Source organism: Plasmodium gallinaceum (genome assembly GCF_900005855.1).
Source record: "Plasmodium gallinaceum strain 8A genome assembly, contig: PGAL8A_v1_76, whole genome shotgun sequence".
Lineage (NCBI taxonomy): Eukaryota > Apicomplexa > Aconoidasida > Haemosporida > Plasmodiidae > Plasmodium > Plasmodium gallinaceum.
In genome coordinates, this window is record NW_021628238.1 from 829,986 (window position 1) to 853,077 (window position 23,092).

General features: G+C 16.3%; 6 protein-coding genes across 6 annotated transcripts; 3 read left to right on the plus strand and 3 right to left on the minus strand.

Annotated features, from left to right (window-relative positions):
• Positions 1-540: 540 nt before the first annotated feature.
• On the plus strand, positions 541-10,846 carry PGAL8A_00211800 (conserved Plasmodium protein, unknown function; the record flags this gene model as incomplete). Its single annotated transcript, XM_028670822.1, has 7 exons — positions 541-9,430; positions 9,780-9,886; positions 9,986-10,050; positions 10,152-10,281; positions 10,428-10,530; positions 10,610-10,673; positions 10,774-10,846. 7 exons carry the CDS (start codon positions 541-543, stop codon positions 10,844-10,846), a joined length of 9,432 nt encoding a protein of 3,143 aa, XP_028527536.1.
• Positions 10,847-11,428: 582 nt separating this feature from the next.
• Positions 11,429-13,439, plus strand: PGAL8A_00211900 (U1 snRNA associated protein, putative; the record flags this gene model as incomplete). Its single annotated transcript, XM_028670823.1, has 8 exons — positions 11,429-11,444; positions 11,718-11,797; positions 11,890-11,960; positions 12,201-12,295; positions 12,403-12,511; positions 12,607-12,670; positions 12,766-12,873; positions 13,020-13,439. The coding sequence occupies 8 exons, from the start codon at positions 11,429-11,431 to the stop codon at positions 13,437-13,439; spliced, it is 963 nt and encodes a 320-aa protein (XP_028527537.1).
• Positions 13,440-14,314: 875 nt separating this feature from the next.
• PGAL8A_00212000 (conserved Plasmodium protein, unknown function) lies at positions 14,315-15,446 on the plus strand (the record flags this gene model as incomplete). The annotated part of the gene is made up of 4 exons (XM_028670824.1): positions 14,315-14,407; positions 14,541-14,888; positions 14,974-15,138; positions 15,261-15,446. 4 exons carry the CDS (start codon positions 14,315-14,317, stop codon positions 15,444-15,446), a joined length of 792 nt encoding a protein of 263 aa, XP_028527538.1.
• A 201-nt stretch (positions 15,447-15,647) lies between these two features.
• Positions 15,648-16,331, minus strand: PGAL8A_00212100 (conserved Plasmodium protein, unknown function; the record flags this gene model as incomplete). The annotated part of the gene is made up of 1 exon (XM_028670825.1): positions 15,648-16,331. One exon carries the CDS (start codon positions 16,329-16,331, stop codon positions 15,648-15,650), a length of 684 nt encoding a protein of 227 aa, XP_028527539.1.
• A 578-nt stretch (positions 16,332-16,909) lies between these two features.
• PGAL8A_00212200 (conserved Plasmodium protein, unknown function) lies at positions 16,910-19,519 on the minus strand (the record flags this gene model as incomplete). The annotated part of the gene is made up of 1 exon (XM_028670826.1): positions 16,910-19,519. The coding sequence occupies one exon, from the start codon at positions 19,517-19,519 to the stop codon at positions 16,910-16,912; it is 2,610 nt and encodes an 869-aa protein (XP_028527540.1).
• Positions 19,520-20,314: 795 nt separating this feature from the next.
• PGAL8A_00212300 (dynactin subunit 4, putative) lies at positions 20,315-22,405 on the minus strand (the record flags this gene model as incomplete). Its single annotated transcript, XM_028670827.1, has 1 exon — positions 20,315-22,405. The coding sequence occupies one exon, from the start codon at positions 22,403-22,405 to the stop codon at positions 20,315-20,317; it is 2,091 nt and encodes a 696-aa protein (XP_028527541.1).
• Positions 22,406-23,092: the final 687 nt, after the last annotated feature.

Genomic DNA, 23,092 nt, shown 5'->3' on the forward strand with positions numbered 1-23,092 from the left:
ACCAATTTATTATTTTTTTTTTTTTTTATATGTTGTTATTTGTTTCTCATAAGTTCACACAAATATATCAATAGAAAAAACATATAAATACTTATAAAACAAAAGACTCTTAGTTTTTATATGTTCTACATATAAAACAATTTTTTTTTAGGTTTTGGTAGAAGTATCATTTGCATTAGTTTTTAAATTATAAATATATATATATATATATATATTTATTCATTTTAATTATTTTCTTTTTTTTTTTTTTTTTTGTTATTTGTGTTAATATTTTAAAAGAAATAATTTAAAAGCTTCTTAGTAGTGAAAATTTAAATTGTTAATCTTTTAAATAGAGAAAACATCATAATAAAATAGAATATAATGAAATAAAAAATAATTAAGTATCACATAAAGATTAAATCATAAAAGAATAAAGAAAAATATAGCAAAGAAGAAAAAAAGAAAAATACAAAATTATAAATAATAGATTAGAAATAAATATAATTAAAATATATATACTTTTTTTTAAGTATGCAGATAAAAATTCACTAAGCAATTATGGATCCCTTATTAATATTTGAAGAATTAGAAAATGATTTGAAATTATTAATCATTGAAACAAAAAAAAAAAATATTTACATAAAAGATAAAATTGAAATAACTATTATAAAAACCAAAAACTACAGAAGTATATTCAAATCTAATAAAAACAGTTTGTTAAGTAATTTTGAATTCCCTTTGAATGAAATAATAGAGATTGTAAATATATCGGTTAATATTAACAGTCATAAAATAATTTGTATATGCTTATTAATAATTCAAAGAATTGTATTCTATATATTATATATAATAGATAACAAAGAATTAATCAATAATTTTAAAGAAATAAATATAGAAAAACAAATAGAAATAATTACAAATAAATTATTCGATTTAACATTTATTGATGATACAAAAATTTTAATTAAAATATTACAAATAATTTTAACAGCTTTTTCACCTAATTATATTGAATATTATAACAAAGATAATATTAATACTTTGTTGAAAATTTTATATTCTATATATTATTCATCACTTTATGAAAATAATCATATTTTATATCAGACATGTTGTGCCGCTTATAAGCAATTACTTAATTCTCTTATAGATGTATGTAATAAAGAAAATGAAGTTAATTATAAGGAATCTAATAATTTAAGTAAGGAAAAATATGTTTTCGATAAAAAAAAAAAAAAAAATGATCAAAATTATATAAATTTTTATTTCGAAAATTATGATTTACATTATAGTACAAATAAACCCATAGATTTAATTTATATAAATGATATGAATAATATAAATAATATGCAAAATAAAGATAAATTATTATCATTAATTCATTATTTATGCTACTGTTGTTTCATAAATATTCGATCAAGATATAATACGAACAATATTCCATGTGAAAAAAATATATGTAAAGAAAAAGAAAAGAATAATTTTAATAAGCATATTGAAAATTTAAAAAATAATAAAAACACAACCAATAAAGATAATAATAAAAATAATAATAAAGATAATAATAAAGATAATAATAAAGATAATAATAATGATAATAATAATAATAATGATAATGATAATGATAATGATAATAATGAATTATTAAATATAAAACAGAAAATGAAAGATAACTGTAAGTCTAAGAAGGTGAATACAGAACAAGTTTATGTAGCTGATAATTCAATAGATAATGACTTAAATCGTAAATTATCAATTCAAAATAATAAAAGTCTAAAAAATGTTTTTCATATGGAAGATATTACTAAGAAGGAAATTTTTATAAATAGTGATGACAAATGTTCTTTTAATAGTGAGCAGAAAAGTGATTCAAATAATATTGAATATTTAAAAAATATTGAAAGTTTTAATAATTTAGAAGAAAAAAAAAATAATATTTGTAACGAAGAATCATATAATAAAATAAAATGCAAGAGAGAAGAAAATAATTTCAACAATATGAAAAATTCCAATATTAAAAAATTATTAAAAATTTTAAAAAATACAAATTATAAAAGTGGAAGTGAGAATGTTAACAGTTTAAAGCTTAATGAAAATTTAAATATAGATTCATCTGAGTTAAAAACGGAAATATTATCAAATTATAATAGAAATAATTTAATATTACCCCTTAGTTTTTGCTTAGATTTATTATATATATTTTTGAATAATTATGAAAATTTTTTGGATAATTTAGAATTTTTTAAATTACTAAAATTTGAAATTATTTATATTATTTTAATATCATTAAAAAATGATTTACATATAGACATTTTTTTCAAATGTTTAAAAATATTTAAAATTATTTGCTATAAATATTTTCAATATTTTTTAGGAGAAATTAAATTCATTTTTCTAATATTAATTCAATATTTATGCCTAAGTAAGCCACATTCAAAGTTATATATTGTCTTAAATTTTTTTTTTTATTTATTTGATAATACTTTAGTCTTTTATTTTTTATATAAGTATTTTTTTTATGAAAATAGTGGTACAAACAAATTATCTAAAAATAAAAAAGAAGAAAAAGAAAAAAACTTATGCAATTTTTTGAAAGAAAATGATTACAATACGTTTTATGATAATTTAAATGAACCATCAATAAAAGAAAAACATAAAAATTCATATAATTTTAAAAATAATCATGATAATATAGAAGATATGAACAAAACAAATGAAAATGAAAAACATATGGAAATGAATAATAATGAAAAAGGTTTCTTCATGAATAGTGAAGAACAATACGAATATGTTAAAAGTGAAAAAATTAATAACTTAAAAGAAAAATGTAGTAAAAATCATATTGATCCTTATCAAAATATAAGTTCTGAAAAAAAAGATACTAAAACATCAAAACCTTTAAATAACCAGAAAGAAAACAATGATATAAATGACCATTTATTTACAAAAATTGTTGAATACATTAGTAAAATTATACATGAATTATTATTTTTGCATTCAATAGATTTAACTAAAATGTACATTCATTTAAAAATATTTAAATATGATAGAATATATACAGGTGAAAAAAAGATGGATCATATTATTGATAAAATAAAAGAAAAATTGTATTATATGAAAAATGAAAGTAAATTAAAAAAATATGAAGAAGAAAAAAAAAGAACAAGTGAAGAAAAAAATGAGATAGAAAAAATAAAAAACGAAACAAATGGGAAAAAAGAAGAAAAACAAAAAACAAAAAAAAAAACAGAAAAAAATATAGAAAAAGAAAGAAGAAAAGAGAAAGAACAAAGAGAAGTATCATTTTGTAACTTTTTAAGTTATCCAATAATTTTACCAAACAATTTTATAAATCCAAGAGAGGACTTTTATTTATATAAGTTCTCCACAGAAAAAAAGATGAATAAAATTTTATTTGATGATTTATTTTATAGAGATGTTGACGAAATACGTTTACTTGCATCATCTATAGATAACATATTATCCATTATAAACTCTTTTTATATTATTTTTTTAAATATATTAAAAAAAAGTCTCAACCAGTATTGCTATTCAACAATAGATTTAAATGATGAAAAAAGTTTACATTCGTTAAATACACATATATATTATACAAATAATTCTGATGATGAAAATTGTAGTAAAATATTAGAAAAAAAAAATCACAACAAATACAATTTTAAAGATAATCTAATAAAAAATCTCTCTCATATAGATACAAATGATAGTAATTTAATATTTAATTATGAATTAATAAGAAAAATAGAAAATTATAATAATAATAATAATAATGTAGAAAATACAACTACAAATTTACATAATGATAAGGATAAATTTGTAAATAACATTGATAATGTTAAAAATAATGGAAATTTTTTCAGTGGAGAAGAAAAAGAAGATGATAAAAATAAAAACAATAAAAATAATCTTGATAAATGTAATAAAAGTTATAAAAATAAAAGTAGTTATTTTGGTGAACACAAGACACTTTTTTTTAATGTATTTAATTCCACTTGTAGATATTTTATTTCCTCTTTATGTTTAATTTTTTCATATACAAATAAGTTAGAAGTATGTTTTTTTAATGGATTTCAAAAATTAATTTTTATCAGTACTTACTTAAAAATAAATATATGCACAAATGCTTGTTTGCAAACTTTAACAAAATGTAGTAGTATATTTGCTCTTGAAAATTCTCCTTTTTTTTTAAAAATTCTAAAAAATTATGAAAAACAAGAAAACAAAAATGATAATGTATATTCAAAGAAAAATAAATTAGTAAGTAAAAATAATTTTAAAATAACTAATTTATATTCTTCTACTGATAATAAAGCTATTTCTTCTAAAAATAAAGAAAATGATTACATTGATAAAAACTCAATTAATAACAGTTTTCATCAAAAAAATATTTCTGATATTTATACACATATATCAAAAAAAGAAACTATTAATGATAATATCGATAGAAAAGAAAGTATAAAGGATAACTTTAAGTTTAGTAATGATTATATAATTAATGATACTTTAAATATTTTTGATAAAAGAGAATTTGATAAAAATAGAGAAGAGAAAGAAAATGTTGATAACAAATTTGACTTGATTAATAAAAAGAAAGAAATACTTGAAAACGAAAGTGAGAAGAAAGATATAAAAAATGAGTTAAAAGAGAAATTTATTGATTATAATAAATATAATTCAAATATAAATATGAATGATTTTAATTTTAAAGAAATGAAAAAAAAAGATTTAGATAACCATGTATGTCATGAAATAAATAAAATGAATTATGAACAGAAAGCAAAATATATAAAAAAAGATTTAAATGAAAAAATTTTCAAATATCATTTAATAAAAAAAAAAAACAAAAATAAAAAAGGTTATGAAAGTGAAAATAGTTTGTTAAAAGAAGGTTATTCTAAAAAGTTGAGTATAGAAAGTTTTGAATCAAACTTTCTTTCTTGTAAATCACAGTTAAATGAAGACCTATTAAAATATTTTGATGAAATAATTAATAGAATCTTAAAAGAGTCATATTATATAAATAACGATTTAAATAATTTAAAATACATATTATCTATAAAATCAGTGATTAGCATATTTTATATATATGGAGATAATTTGGATTTTAATAACTGGTTAAAGGTAATAAATTTGTTTGTTGAAATTAATTATATTCATAAATATATAGCATCAATAGAGAATAAAACAATAGAATTTTTGAATTTTTTCCATCATATTAACAAGAATGAAGAAGAATTAGTATTTTCCTCAAGTAAAAACTTAGTTAATTCTAATAAAAATAATTATACACAGAATTTTGATTCTAAAAGTATTGAATTTTGTTATTTTATTTTAAGGTTTATACAGAAAAATCCAGTATTATGTGCTGAAATAACTGTAATATTTTCTTCATTTTCCTATTTTTTTAGAAATACAGTTTTTTATAATATATTTACACTAATTAACATAATTAATTCAATTCATTTCATGATATTTAATCAGTTTTTTAAGCAAAAAAAGTTAATTCAAAAAGATTATTACAAAATATATGATACGAGTAATAGTCAAAAAAATGTTAATTTTTCATCTCTTTCATACGAAGACAAAAAAAATGAGTTAAGTAAAAATGCAATAAAAAATAATAATAATAATAATGAATATTCAAATAATAATAATATAAATAGTTCAACTGATCTCTGTGATCAAAATAATTATAAAAAAAAAAAGAAAGAACATATATTTACAGAAAGTAATACAGAAAGTAAGAGTTTTCATTTTATGAAAATAAAGAAAAATAATTTTAATGAAATAAATAAAAAAAAAAATGTAATAATTGAAAAATATATTAATTTTATATATAGAAGCAAAGATATCTTTGAAATCTTTTATTATTATTTGTCCTATTTTGATCCATTATATCTTTCTTATTTCACTTTTTATAGTGATATTTTTTTTTTAAATAAAGATAAGAAAATAAATGAAAGAAGGAAAATCAAATCATTAGAATACATAAATTTTAAAAGTGATGAAACAAAAAATGATATAGATAAATTAAGAGATAATTTAAAATATAACCATAATAGAAATAAAAGAAAGAAAGAACATGATTATATTGTTTTAAAGAAATTAGAAAAATATTGTATTTTTGAAGATTTTTATCCGTTATATATGATAGAAATGCTATGCGTTATTAATATTACCAGAATTAAATATATTTATAATAATTGTTGTATTAATATTTTGCTATTGTCATTATGTAAAAATAATGATATTCAAAAAAAAAGTATCGACACATTATTTAATATTATAAAAGAATCTGTAATATATTATAAATACAATTTTTTAATACAATTTCAATTATTTAAACCATTTTTTTTTTTTATAGTAAATCCATATGCATCATATCGTTCCTATTTTATTACATCACTTTTAAATTTTATAAGAAAAAACGCCTCATTTTTTGATAAAAATATGTGGCTGTTTATTATTTTTCTTTTATATGTATCATTTAAGAAAGAATTGAAAAAAAAAAATTTAAAAAATAAATCTGATACAGATAACCAAATTACAGATGTAAGTATATCAAATATTAATAATATTTTTAATATTATAGAAATAATAATAGTAGATTATATTGAAGATATTCCTATATGTAAAATAATGGAAGTAATAATTAATATGCTCATATTATTTTCTTCCTTAAACTTTTTAAGTAATAACATATCATTTAGAGCAATTAATTTTTCTTGGTCAGTTGTAGATTATATAATAAATTGTTCGGATTTATTAAATGAAAATATAAATTATAATAAAAAAAACAAAAAAGAAAATATAAATGATAAAAAGAACGTGAAAAAAGAAAAGAATATATTACATATATGCATAATTGAAAATATAAAATTGTATATATACGACAACAAAATTAAAATGAAAAATATAAAAATGAAAAGTTTTTTTATTTTTATTTTAAATCAATTAATGAAACTTTGTTTCGATGAAAGAATAGAAGTTAGGAATTGCAGTATTAAAACAATTATGAGCATATTATCAACACATATAAGTAAGTTTGATTTCTTTTTTTATAAAACATCAATATGTATGTTATTAAAAAAACTTAGCATTAAATTTTTTTATAAATTGCAAGAATATTTTAGATTAGAAAAAAATCAAGAGTCTTCTATAGATGAGAATAAACAAAGTGCTGATGAATATTTACAAAATAGTAATTTTGATAATAAAAATAATAATAGTTTTGATATCCTGAATAATAAGGAAATATATATGGAAATCAATGAATTAAATGAAAATAAAGATGAGGATATAGATAATATTATAATTACAAAAAAAAACAGTTCTAAAACAATAAAAGATGATCTAACAAAAAATAAAAATGTAAATAATTATATTTACGATGTAAACCTAAAAAGTGAAGCTATTGATAAAATGAAAAATATTAGTAATATTCTTAAGGAAGAATTTAGGATGAGTTTTATAAACTTAACGGAAGAAAAGAAAAAATATATTATGAAGAAGAAAAACAAAAAAAATAGAAAGAGGAATGATTTATCTGAAGAAATAGACAGCAATTTAATTTTATCTAATACACATAATGGAAACATTCTATCAGAAGGGAAAACTTATGATTTATACGATTATGTTAATGAAAATTTTAATAAAATAATTATCCATCATTCTAGAGATAGTAAGTTAAAACAATGGATAGAAAGTTTTATTTTAATAATAGAAGGTTGTAATCGTATTTTAGAGGAACAAAAGTGTTATAAAAAAATTTATTATTTTTATGATACTTTTCTAAATATATTGAAAAAGACATTGTTAATTGAGTATAATAACAAAAATATGTTTGAATTACACATATCTATATTGCAAATATTAAATAATATATTTATATCAAAATTTTCTTATTATGGAGAATATTACTTCAAAATGAAGAATTCAATAAAAAATAAGAAATATATAGACAATATAAACATATTTAATAAATCATTATTTTTAATATATGATTATGTATATTCTCTTAAAGATACAAAAATAAAAGAATTTATAATAAAGTTAATTATAGAAAATTTAAAAATTATAAATTGTAATAAATGTATATATTTTAACACTTTAATGTATTTACATATGTTTCATTTATTATTTTATAATGTAGAGATTACATTAAAAAAAGAAGAAAAAAAAAACTATTTATTTTTAAATTATGACTCTGTTTTAAATAACTTATATTTTGATTATTTTATTAGAGATTCCAATTATTTAAAGAATGAAATTGAGAAAACTGTTAAGAAAACAATTGAGGACAATTATTTTACCAAAAATATTTCAAATAATAAAAAAGTAGATAAGGATAATGATATTCAATCCTCTGATAAATTAAAAGAAAAAATTATGGAAAAAAAAGAAGAAAAGAATATTGAAAAAAAAGAAGAAAAGAATATTGAAAAAAAAGAAGAAAAGAATATTGAAAAAATAGAGAATGAAAACAGTGAAGAAAAAAAAAGATTTAAAAATTATTTTACTTTTGAATATAAGGCAAATAGGAATACATATGACCCATATAACATTCATAATTTTTTTGAAAATAATAAAAAAATATGTAATATAGATAGCATTTATGAAAATTTTGAAAACAAAAGTTTTTATAAATCATATTTGAGTAATAATATAAATAGTGAAAAATTTATAATAACAAAAAGTGTATTTCAAACTCTTGAATATGATCATATAAACATATTAATAAATGAAGAACTCCTTAATTCTATAAAATTTCTTCTGCATAATTTATCTCGAAATGAAGAAGAAATGTCTATTTACACGAGACTAGTAAATTTTATTTTTAATGATAAAATTTTTTTTAATGAAAATTGTGATGAAATTATTGATAAAATAAAATTAAATGACACATATAATAAATTAGAAATGGATATGAATACAAATGAACCAAAAGAAGAAAATAGAGAGTGTAACAGATTATTTACTTTAAATTATAAAAAATTATATCCTTTAAATAATTATATAGAAAATTTTCAAATGTTTAAAATTAGACTATTTAATTATTTCACTCCATGTCATGTATTTTTTATTCATAATAAATTTAATTTATATCCTAATTATAGTATTAACTTAATATATTCTATAATTTTTTGTAATTTCATTAGACAAGAAAATAGTTTATTCTATCAAAAAGAAAGCAATTCTCTTCTAATCTCCTTAATAAATATGTTTCCTTATATAATAGCAACTCATTTAAAATGTTTTTTAAATAATTTAAATAATAATTCATGTTTTGTATTTTATGAAAGTATAATTATATTGTTAAAATTAACTTATAACATGCTGTTAAATGCTACTTTTATTCCAACTAACAGTATATTTAAATATTGGTGTTCTATAATTTTTTCTATAGAAAAAATCTTATTTGTTAATTGTAAATAAAAAGAGATAAAAATAATATAACGTTTTAACTTTTATAAAATTTTTTTTTTTTTTTATCATTCAAATTTTTTTTTTTTTTTTTTTTTTTTTTCCTTTAGGTAACAATGATAAAATAGACATGTTAGATATTATGCTAATTAAGTTTATAAGAAATAATTATTTAATAAAAAAATCTATGGCTCCATTATTTATTAAAATATATTTAGTAATTTATATATATATATAAAAAAAAAAAAAAAAAAACTTTATATTTTTTTTTATGTCTATACAAATAAATTTTATTTTTTTTTTTTTTTTTTTTTANAAATTTTTTTTTTTTTTTTTTTTTTTTTTTCCTTTAGGTAACAATGATAAAATAGACATGTTAGATATTATGCTAATTAAGTTTATAAGAAATAATTATTTAATAAAAAAATCTATGGCTCCATTATTTATTAAAATATATTTAGTAATTTATATATATATATAAAAAAAAAAAAAAAAAAACTTTATATTTTTTTTTATGTCTATACAAATAAATTTTATTTTTTTTTTTTTTTTTTATTAGACTAAAATTATAAGTGAACTGAATGATAAAAAAAGAAGAGCTTTTTCAAGTTGGACATTACAAATGTAAGTTTTACTTTTTTGTTATAATTATTTTGTATTACTTTTTGTTTTTTTTTTTTTTTTATTTTAAATATTTTGTAATATTTTATATAATTTTTTTTAAGATTATTTGAGGAATATGAAAAAATGACAAAAGAAAATTACAATGATCACTATTATACTACCTTTATTACATTAACCATGTTAAAAAAGTGTGTATTAACTTTAAAGATTTTTTCAAGTGAAAATAATGAAGTAATAATATTTTTAATTAAATACATATTAAAAACATCATATAATTATGTTGATAAAATATGTTATTATGTTTTTAATATGATTAATCTTAAATATTCAAAATTTTTATATATGTTTTTTTTTTTTTTTTTTTTTTTTTTTTTAAGGAAAAGAATACTGATGAAATTTTATTCATTTTATATGAATTAAAAAAACTTAAATGTAGATATTCATATTTTGATATAAGAAATCCAGTATTAAAATGTTCAGGTTTAAAAAATTAAAAAATTTTTAAAAACAAAAAATTTTTATCATATTTCACATTATTATATGTTACTTCTATTTATAGAAGATAAAGCACATCTTTTCATTTGCTACCCGTACTTGTTAGATTGCTTGAATACCGAAAATAAGTAAAAAATAAAAAAAAAGATTACGTATTTAAAAAAAAAAAAAAATGTAAAATATAATTTTTTTTTTTTTTATTTTTATATGTTTATTTTTTCTTTATAGAAAAGTTTTTATGACTATTAAAGAATTATTAAAACTTATCTCATATCCATTATCCTTTAATAATATAAATTAAAAATATATATATAATATATAATATGTATTATATACGTAAAAATAAACTTTATATTCATAATATAATAGTAATACTATATAAAGAATTTTTTTTTTTTTTATATTTTAATTAGTTCCATTTATAAAATAACATAAAATGTTTTAAATAAATAGCTTTAATTCTTAGAAATTCATTGTAAATTGTATATAAAGTACACATTTCATTTAATTTATATATTTTAAGCTGTAATATTTTTTATTTAAATTATATTTATTTTTTTTAATTTTTTTTTTTTTTTTTTTTTTTTTTTTTTTTTTTTTTTTTTTTTTTTGTTTGTTTTATTTTTCTCCTATTAGCATTTGCTTATTATTTATTTTATGTTATATCTTAAAATTATTATAAATTGTTATATTTAACTTTATCATATTTTTCATTTATATTCACTTTTTAAAAAAATTATTGAAATTTTAAAAACATGAAAATTTATATCTTCAAAAAAATTTAATAAAATATTTGTAAAATTAATAAATAAAAGTAAAATTAAATAAAGTCCTAATTTCATATATTGCAATGGATGTTTTTTAATAAAAAAAATTTGCTATTATGGAAGAAATGAGATGTAAAAATAAGAAAAAATATAGACTAAATAAAAAATTTAACTTTTAATAACATATATTTTTTTTTTGTATAATGAGCTTATTAAAGATATGTTTTATATGATGAATTTCTTTATAAACATACATTTTTTATAATTCCAATTAAATATATTCATGATATTATGAAAATTGTAGTATTCATAAAGTTAAATATTATCCATTTATGAATTTTTAGAAATTATTTTATATGATTATATATAATTAAACACATAATTTTTTTCTATTTTTTTTTTTAGCATTGTTAGATTCCCTTATGGGGAAGGATAGAAATGAAATGGATTCCCAAAAAAAAAAATATTCTTTTAAAGATGATAATGTATAAATATATATATATATATATATATTAATATATATAAAATATAAATTATATAAAATGTAAATTATATAAATAATTTCGATATTTTGAAGGTATGCAAATATTATTTAATTGATTTTTGTCCACACGATCTGTTCCCTAATACTAAAAGTGATATAGGAAGGTAAGATTTGTAAATGGGAAATTAGAAATAATAAATATATACGCGAAAATTAAAATGTAAAAAAAAAAAAAAAAAAAAAAGAAAAGAAAGAAAAATAGAAAATTTTTATAGAGAAAAATATATATGTATTAATAAAATAACTACAAATATAAAAAAAGAAAAAAAAAAAATTATTAGTACCAAAGGGAGTTTTATAAATAAATACAATGTTAAATTTTATTAAATGTTTTTCACTTATAGATGTAAAAATATTCATTCAGAAGTATTAAAAGAACAACTCGAAAATGATGAAAACTATAAATATTATTTAGCAAAATACCAACAAAAATTTATGAGTAACTAAGTTTTTATCTTTTTAATTTCTTTCATACATTATATGAAAAAATTATGTCTTTTTTTTTTTTTTTTTAAATATTTTATTATTTTTATTTTTTTTTTTTAGAAACCTTAGAAAAAATTATTGAAGTTGCTGATATAAAAATAGAAAAGAGTAAAGAAAAATTAAAACAGTTATCAGTGAATTGCAAAAACACATTTGATAAAAAATCAAAGTATAAAAATTAAAAAAAAAAAATATATATATATATATATATAAAATAAGATTAAGTAAAAATTATATATATATATATATGTATATTATTTTTAGAATAGAAAGTATTAATAATCACATATGTAATTTATTGAAACAGTCAGAAGAAGCAGGGGAGAAGGTATTTTTTTTTAATTTTTTAATATTTATTATTAATATTATATTTAGATATTTTTATTATATAATTAAAATCTTTATTATACATTATTTTTAAAGGGAGATTTAATAAAAGCTACTAGTTTTAATAATCAAATTACTATGCTACATGCAGAAATCAAAAGGTTAAATGAAGAAAATGATAAAGCAAATGAAACTAACTTAAAGGTTTTTCAAAAATATTATGAAATTTTTTAGTTATATACACACATATAATATATTTTATTAATATATATATACATATACACATATAATATATATATATTTTTATATATACACATATGATATATTTTATAAATATATTTATTAAATAGGTATGCCAAGTATGTGGGGCCATGCAATCTGTAGGAGATGTAATTCAACGATTTGAAAATCATGTAAATGGTAAACAGCATTTAGGTTTTGAAAAAATAAGAAATACATTGGATAAATTAAAAGTAGGAATAAAAGAAAGAGAAGAAATGATTGAAAAACATAGAAAAATGAAATATAAGAACAATAATCACATGAAAAGAAAAAGAAATAGCCATGAAAATAGTGATAAAAGAAGATCAAGTGATTATAAAAGTTCAAAACATCATAGATCCCCTGAGAGAACTGATAGAATATATCATTCGAGAAAAAGTAAACGATCAAGGAGACATTCATCATCTTATAGAAGTATTTCAAATAGTTCATATTGTTCAAATGACAGATATAGAAAACATTCATCTAGACATAAAAAAGATAGATAAAATAAACAAATATTTTACATATTTTTTTATATTTAAAAAAGAGAAATATATATATATATATAACTGTAAAGATTTATAGAGAGATTTACATAAGTCTATTTGAAAATAATTTTCTCTAAGGTAAAAATTAAAAAAATTTATAAGTATATATTTACTTAATTTATAATATTTTCATTTCTTTATATATATATATATATAGATAGATAGATATTTTTCTAGTATTATTATTATTACTATTTTTATTTTATTTTATTTTATTTTATTTTACTTTTTTTTTTTCTTTTTTTTAATTCACTTTTTTCGTTGCTTCCTATTCATTTCTTTTAAATATATTCTTTCTTATTTTTCTTTTTTTTTATTTTAATAAAACAAAATGTGGTTAAATTTTTATTAATAAGCATTTACTTGCTTTTCATTTGTGACTACAAAAAAATAGTAGGGTATTTATTAAATAATTTTTTGTCTTTATTATAAAAAAAAAATAAAGATTAATTTATTTAGAAATATAACTAAATTATATATATATATAAAATTAAAATTTTTATTTTAATTATAATTTCAGTAATACTGAAAATAATATACTTTTTTTTTTTTTTTTTATTAACTTATAAGTAAATTTTTTTTTCCACATTATTATATTTTAGTATTTATATTTGAATGAAAATTTTAACTGTCTTTATTCTGTTTTATTTTACTTCTACTTTTATATTCACTTAATATACATAATTAAAATATAAATTAATAAATAAAAATAAAAAAATATATATATTAAAAAGTATTAATAATTCATTATTGATATAAATAATATCTAAAATATGTAAAATATGTAAAATGATATATTTATATATTAAATATAATATAAGATAATAATATATATGAATAGTGAAACGAAAATGGATAATACTAATATGATAAATAAACTCAATAAAGAAAAACATGAAGAAATTATAGAATGTTTAAAAAATAAAGTAATTATAATGAAATATTTCATTTATTATTATAATTTGTTGTTAACTTTTTAAAGGGATTGTATATTTCTAGTTATGCTTCTTATTTATTTTTTTTTTTTTTTTTTACAAAATTTTTTTTTCATTACTTAAGGATTTAGGTAAAAATGTTTTTGAAACCTTAGAAAACTTTTTTTTGGAAGAAAAAGAAAACAACAAAAATAATTATAAAGAATTATATCATCTTATAAACAAAATAAAAACAGATTTTGATGATAAAATTAATTCTCTAAAAGATAATACTCACGAAAATTTTGAAGAATTGAAATATTATATGGATGAATTAAATAAAAACAATAAAGAGAATACTTTAGATAGTAATTCTTTCAAAGATGATATTGATTTTATAAAAGATGATTTACTAAATTTAAAAAAACAAAAAGATGAAAATATAAATCTAATAAAATCTAGCACAAGAACATACTTTGACAAAATAAAAAGTGTAGAATTGCATAATTAAAAAAAAAAAAAAAAAAAAAAAATTTAACATATTATTTTTATATGAACAATTTTTACATTTATTTTAGATGTTAAATATTATGAATATAAATATTGAAAATGTAAAAGAAGAAATCACTAAATACAAAGAAAATAATGAAATTGAAAATAAAAAAAAATATATTGAAATTCTTCAATTAATAAATGATGAAAACGAAATTTTAAATAAAAGAAGAGAAGAATCTGTTAATTATGTAATATTATTTTTCATTTTCTTCTATAATATATATATATATATATATATATATATATATATATATATATATATATATATATATATATATAGATTACATTTATTGTATTTCTTTTTTATAAGATAAACGAAGAAATAAAGCAAGTTAAAGAATATATTAATGGTTTTAAAGAAAGTCTAGAAAAACATATAAAAAATATAGAATATAAAATAGAAATAAATAAAAAGGAAATAGATGAAAAAATAAATACTATATCAAAAAATCAAAAAAAATTTTTAGAAGATTTTTATCCTTCTTATAAAAATTAATATATATAATAAAAAATGGAGTTTTCATTTTTATAATTTTTGTATAATTCTAATGGTTATAAACATCATAAAAGAATAACAAGAAATATATTTTTTGATAAAAAAAAATTTACACACATAAAAAAAAAAAATAAGAATTTAATTAAAAATATGTAATATATATATATATATATTTTCTTTTATTTTTAAGAAATATTGAAACTATAATACATTGATTTTTTTATTATGTTCATAAAACATTTCATTCAATTTATCAATGGGGAAAGAATAATTTATTTTATCTAATATGTTTTTTCTAGATTTCAATATATACAATTTGTTAACTAAGTATTTTCTTTTATTATTTAACAATTTTAATTTTTTTAAATAGTAATAAATAATTGTTAAATCAATGGGATTGTATAAATTATTATATTTTTTTAGAAATTCCATCTTTTTTAAAATCATATTTTTATGCATAACAGTGTAATACAAATTTGTTACATTCTTATAATTATCATTATATTTTCTATTTATGTATTCTAAGTTATTTAAAATATTTTTTATTTCCTTATTAATAATGCTTATATCATTTTTTACATTTTTTTCTGATTCTGACTTTATTTCTTCTGTTATATATGAACTTTCTTCATCAATATTTTTTTCATCAATTTCAAATTTTAAATTGTTATCAACACCATAATTGATAACATCATATGCATGTTTTAAAAAATTGTATTTTTTATAATAAACTTTTTCTTCTCTCACTCTTGTTTTTCTCCAACAGTTTTTTTCGTAAGTTTGACATAAAAATGTAGTCTTATGAATGTTTAAACTTTTTCCTTTTTTATATATTTCTTTAAAAGTATGTAAAACATTCTTCTTAACTCTCCTAATTAGTGTCATATTTATAAAAGTTTTTCATTAATATTACCATTATAAAAGATGAAAAATAAAAAAATAAAATAAACTGAAAAATGTTAAAATATATAAATTATTTTCCTCGTTATAAATTAATTTTTTATTTAAATAATTAAAAAAAATATTTTTTTTTTTTTTTTTTTTTTTTTTTTTTTTTGCAGTTTTAAGGTAAACATTTATAATTTTTTATTTTGGAAAAATTAACATTTTTAGTATATATATATATAAGCACATAAATTTATGAATTTTTTAAATCTTATTTCTAACAAACACATTTTTTTTTTTTTTTTTATTATATGATTATCTTATAGGGTAAAATTCTGAACAGCATTTTGTTTTTAAATTACAGTATTTTTAATAAATATTAATTTTTAAAACAAATTTTTTTTTTAAATAGGAATAGTGAATCTTTTAAAAAATTTGTGTTAACACATATCTTTACAAAAAGAATAATTTTTAACATAAAATCAGTCTTAAAAAACAAAAATTTTTAATAAAAATTAATTCTTAAATTCATATATATTTTTACGAAAATGTGTTTATAGAAGAATGCTAAAATAATTTTATGCATCTTCAGATAAAGTAAAAACAGTAATAGTATTATTTTCATCTAAACAAAAATAAAAAAAAGAAGATAAGCATGAATCTAGTATATATGAAAGGTGTTGATGTAAAATATTAATTTTTTTTTTATGTAAGTCGATTATATATGTTGTATAAAAATTTTTGTCAGACATTTCTCCAATTTTTTTTACATTTGAATTTATTAAAATATAATAATTCTTCAGTTTATTTTTGTAAAAATTTACTTTTGATATTGTTGTTGATTTATGTAGACCAGTGAAATCATATATTAATTTTTCACTGTTTTTTATAAAATTAATTGGATAATTATTGTTATCATTTAGTCTTTTATTAAGTTTGTTACTTTTCTCTAATAAAATACCTTCAGTATTTATAATATCACCATGTATATCTTTATCTTTATTCATATTTTCATTTTTATCATCTTCGCTAACATTATTTTCTTTAGTTACACTTTCATTCTTTTCATTTTCACTAAAATCATTTTGCTTATTTAATTTATGTAATTTCTCATCTTTTTTTGGTGTATTTAATTTATTCTCTACAGTATGTTTTTCTGTGTAATTCTCATTACAAATAGAAAAATTATTATTTAAACAAGATGGAAAAATTTGAAAATAAAAAGTCATAAATCTTCCATCACTTAAACCTATTAGTAAATAAATATTTTCATTTTTATTCGTATTTAAGCTAACTATTGATGTTATTTTAACGTTTTTTGAAATTAAAAATGCATAAGAAAAAAAATTTTGTTCCACACATTTAAAAATATTTTCTTTGCAATTATAAAATAAAAAATTATTATTATTATTATTATTATTATTATTATTATTATTATTATTATTATTATTATTATTATTATTATTATTATCATCAAATAATGCATATAACTCATTTTTCTTTATTTTATATATATCATCCACATTTCCGATAATATATTTAAATATGTCATTCGAATAATTATCATCATATATAAATAAGGAGCCATTTCTTATTTGATCATTAGTTAATAAATTATTTACAAAATGTAAAAATTTTTCGCTTATAAAAATAAATACTAAGTATCCACAAGATGATCCTATATAAACAAAGTTACCAATTTCTCCATTAAAATTTTTCTTTTCTTTTTCGACATAAATATAATTGAAATCATATATCAACGTAAAATTTATATTTAAGTTACTGTGTTTTTTTACTTTTATCTTTTGATTTAATACAATATGCTTTCCATTATAACAATTAATAAATGAAAGAAAATAATCTTTATTTAAACCAACACAAATCAATGTTTTTTCATCTGGTAAAAAATCAAAACATTTAATAATAGAAGTAAAATATGAATTATATATTGATAAAGGAGATAAAGTTGCTTCTTCTCCTTCATATTCATCTAATATATCATTAGATAATTTATTTTCCTTTTTTTCATAATATTCTTCTTGTAAAAGATAATTTTCAATATTCCTAAACATTTCTAGTTTTCTATATCTTTTATTTTTTAATTCATTTAATGAACTTTCACTAATATCATAATTATATATAGCACCATTATATGTTAATAACGACAAAATACTTTCATTATCATTTTTTTTCATCATGATTACTGGAGAAGGTATATTAATAAATGAACCAATATACTCCATTAAATTATTTTTGTTACTAGTTTTTTTTTTAATTATGTCTACATTTATTTCTAAGCTGTTTTTATTTAAAAAGTATCCATTTTTCATTAATTCTTCATTTCTTAAATTTTCCTCTTCTATTATTCTTTTTTTTTTCATATCTTCTTCTTTTTCTTTTTTTTTCTTTTCTTCTTCTTTCATCTCTTTATTAATTCTAATATCTTTATCATTTTTTTTTTTTTGAATTCCATCAAAATTATCATAATATAAATACTCTTCTTTAAAAGGAATATCATCATATAATTCACTAATGAAACGAAAATGTATTCCTTTATTGTTTATATTATGATATGAAGAATTTTCTTTTTTCTTTTCATTTATTTTTAAAAAATTTTTTTCTATGTTTCCTTTTTCATTTGTTTCATTTAGATTAAATGTTGCTTTCATATTACTACTATAGTTGTTTTCTTCATTACAATGTTTAATTATTTTAGTGTTTTTTAAATTTATGTTTTCACTATTCATTTTTTTTATTCCATTGAAAAAATGGTTTTTATTATAAACATCACTTAAGTTTATAAAAGTCTCTTGATTTTCTACTTTTTCTTCTATTTTCTCTTTGATTTCTTCCTCCTCTTTGTTTTCTTTCTGTTCTTTTTCTTCTAATTTAGTAATTCCATTTGTTTCGTTTATTTTTCTTAAATTTGCAAAATTATTATAATTAAAAATATGTACTTCATTAAAAACACTTGATGTACTAATGAATATATAATTCTTAGTGCAGCATATTTTACTTAATCTATTTTTTTCTTCACTATTTATTTTTACGTTTTTAAAAAATACAAATGAGGTATTATTTTCAATATTTTCATCATCTGAATCATATAATTTCAAGTATTTTTTATTACTCTTCATTTCTTCATTTTCTGTTGATTCATTAAATATTTTTTTTTTTTTGTTTTCCATATTTTTATAATGTTATATGTAGTTTAAATTAAAAAAAAAAAAAAAAAATAATAATAAATCAGAATAAATAAATAAAAGCATTTATATAATAATACTTTTAATACATATTTATTTAAATCATTTTTTTTAATTATTAATTACTTTATTATTTGCAATATATTTTAATTCATATATTATTTTTAAAACATATATATGCCTATAAATATATGCTATGTTTATTAATTATAATCATATTTATATCAAATCATTTTTATTTTCTTTAATTTTATTTGTAATAATTATTATTTTTTATCTACAACAAAATATATTAACTATTATAACTTAAAATAGGGTTCTTATCATATTGATAAAATATAAAATAAATTGCTTTTCGATAACTATTCTTTATCATTTTTTTATATTTTTCACAAATAAAAAATAAATAAAGTCTTAAATCTATTATAATATTTATTTGATTTATGCTAAAAGAAAAAAAAAAAAAAAAATTAGATTATTATAAGACTTTTAAAAAACAAAATAATAATATATAGTAATATATACATTTATATATTATTTATCAAAAATTATAAAAAAAAAAAAAAAAAAAATTTATTGTAAAAGATTATAAAATCAAATTTCATATTTTTTTTTTTTTTTTTGTTTTTTTATTCTAAAACTTGTTTTTTGTACATTTGAAAAAAAAAAAAAAAAAAGTTAAATGAATAGTAACTATAGGAAATTAGATAGAAAAATATAGAAAAAATTATCAAAAATATAAGATAAAAACAAAAAAAATTAAATCAAAAAGAATTATAATTAAGAATTAAGTAAATAATTATAAAATTTGTTTGTGCTAATATCATTTGTAAAAAGAAGATTTAAAGTTATTTTATGTATCTTTTTTAATTTATCAGAAAAAGAGCATTCTAAAATTAAAGGAAAATTTAAATTTATCGATTGTTCTAATGAATCTTTTCTTTCTTCATTTAGAATGTTAGATTTATTTTCTATTGTAAAATCATTTGGGTTTTCAATATAAATAAAACTAATAACTATTAATGCCATATTATTCTGTTTTTTAATAATTATATTTTCACTTGTTATTACAGTTTTAATATCATTTTCATCTTTTAATAAATCATCTATAATTTCATCATAGGTGTTCATAATAAATTCAAAACTGTTTGCTTTTGATTCACAATTTATAGGTATTTTATTTATATTCAAATTTTTTAAAAAATTATGTTCTATTTGTGGTATTATTTTTATATTCATTTCGAAGTCTAATGGATTTATTAAAACGAAATTTAAAATTCCATTTTTTTTTTTAATTATTCTAAAATCATTAATGTAAATTCTAGGAATATATTTCATAGCATTATTATTAAGTCGAAATGTAGAATATAAATTAGAATTATGAAATTTTAGTAAATATTGTTTACACTTTGAACATCTTTTTGATTTTTTTGCTAATAACTTTTTTCTCAGTGGTTTTAACTCATCTATACCTTTGTAAAAATTATAAGGATAATCATAGAGATGCTCAAATGATAGATAGTTTTTTGAATTAATTATTATATTTGAAAATTTATTATTCTTTAAGTTACTTATTTTGTTATTTATTTTATTTGGATTATTTTCTTCTTTTTTATTAATGTAATTTTGGTTATAATATATAGTATTACTATCTTTATCTTTTTTTTCTACGTTATCATCATTGTCTTTTTTTTCAAAAGCAATATTTATATCATTATTTTCTATATTATGGTCTTTTTCTTCCACTTCTATATTTTCTTTATTTATTTCTTTCTTATATTTTATATTATCACCATTTTCAATATAATTGTTTTTATAATCATCCGTTGTTTCATTAACTTCATTGTCTTCTAAATTATTCTGATTTTGTAATATGATCAGATCTAAATATTTTACATTTTCATTTTGTAATTCAAAAATATCATTAAATTCTTTATCATTTTTAATATGTTCACCATTTAATATATCTTTTAAACTTATTTTGTCTATTTGTATTTTAGATTTACATATTAATGAAGAGTGTTCTCCGTTTAAAAACTGATTTTTATTTTCTTCATTTTTTGTTTCACTTAATTTATTAGAAATCCAGTCATCTAAAGAATTAAGATTTTCTATTTTATGATTTGACGAATATAGATCTATTCTTTTAAGAATTTTTTTTTGTTTTAGTAGTTCATTACTCTTTTTTATTTCATTTAATATGTTTCTAAAATAACATCTAAATATACAATTTTTTTCAAAAATTATCATATCTCCTATTAGTTCATCTAATTTGGTGTTAAAAATAGAATAAATTGATGACCACAAACAATAATGACACTTAAAGTAAAATAATTTTTTATCTTTTTTAATTAATTCATTTTGTTTATTCATCATAAATTTATTTTTTAAATTATTTTCTTCATTTGATATAAATTCCTTCTTTAAATTATTTTCTATTTTATCATCATAGTCACTATTTGAAGTATTTTTTTCAAAAAATTTATAAATGTCTTCATTCTCGTTTTTATAAATACTTGAGCTTGTAAATCCATTATCATATCTCTTACTATTTTTCTTTGTATAACTATCTTTTATTTCATTATTTTTTAATTCCATATTATTTACATTTGAGAGTGAATTCTCTAAATTTTTATGAGCAACTGATAGGCAACTAAAACAAAAAGGACAGTTAAAACATCGTAAGCATTCATAAGAATAAAGAGAAGTTTCATTTTTAGTATAAATTTCAGTACATCCATTACAATAATAATATTCAATTTCTTTCTTCAAATTAAAATCACTTTTAATTTTTGAACATATTATACAAAAATATAATTCTTTTAACTTAAATAATTTATTATCTACTAATATATAAACCCTGTTTTTCATTATAATTTATTAATAACAACGAAAAAAAAAAAAAAAAAAAAAAAAAAAATTAGCATTAATAAAATTTATTACAATAATTGATAATACTAAAAACAACTATAAACATACATCTGTAGTTGTAATATTAAGTGGAAACTAATAATAATCCTTATGATAATTATAAAAATAATGATTTTAATAATCACAAAAAAAGAGATAAATAAACGTAAAAGTAATCAAATTAAAATATATTAAATATAAAAAGTAACTTTAAATAATTATGATTCTAATTTTTTTTTTTTTCTTTTATTATATTCTTTTTCTAATCTTCATACTTTTTTTTAAATTTAAAAAAGTAAAGAGACAAATAATAAATTTATTTTTATTAATTTTCATGAAAAAAAAAAAAATATAATAAAGTAGAATAAAAAAAAAAATACATTTCTTTATAAAATATAATATTTTTACATAATACATAATACATAAGAAATACTCCAAATAATAAACTAATTATTTGTTCCTTATAATTCTAATTATTAACGAAAAAAAAAAAAAAAAAAAAAATATTTATTTTTGAATGAAAAATATATTATTCTAATTATTAGCATGTTTAAAATTATATTTATGAATAAAATAAAGTTATAATTTCCATTCTATGTATTTAATGTGTTTTTACTTTTATTTATTTTTTTTTTTTTTTTTTTTTTT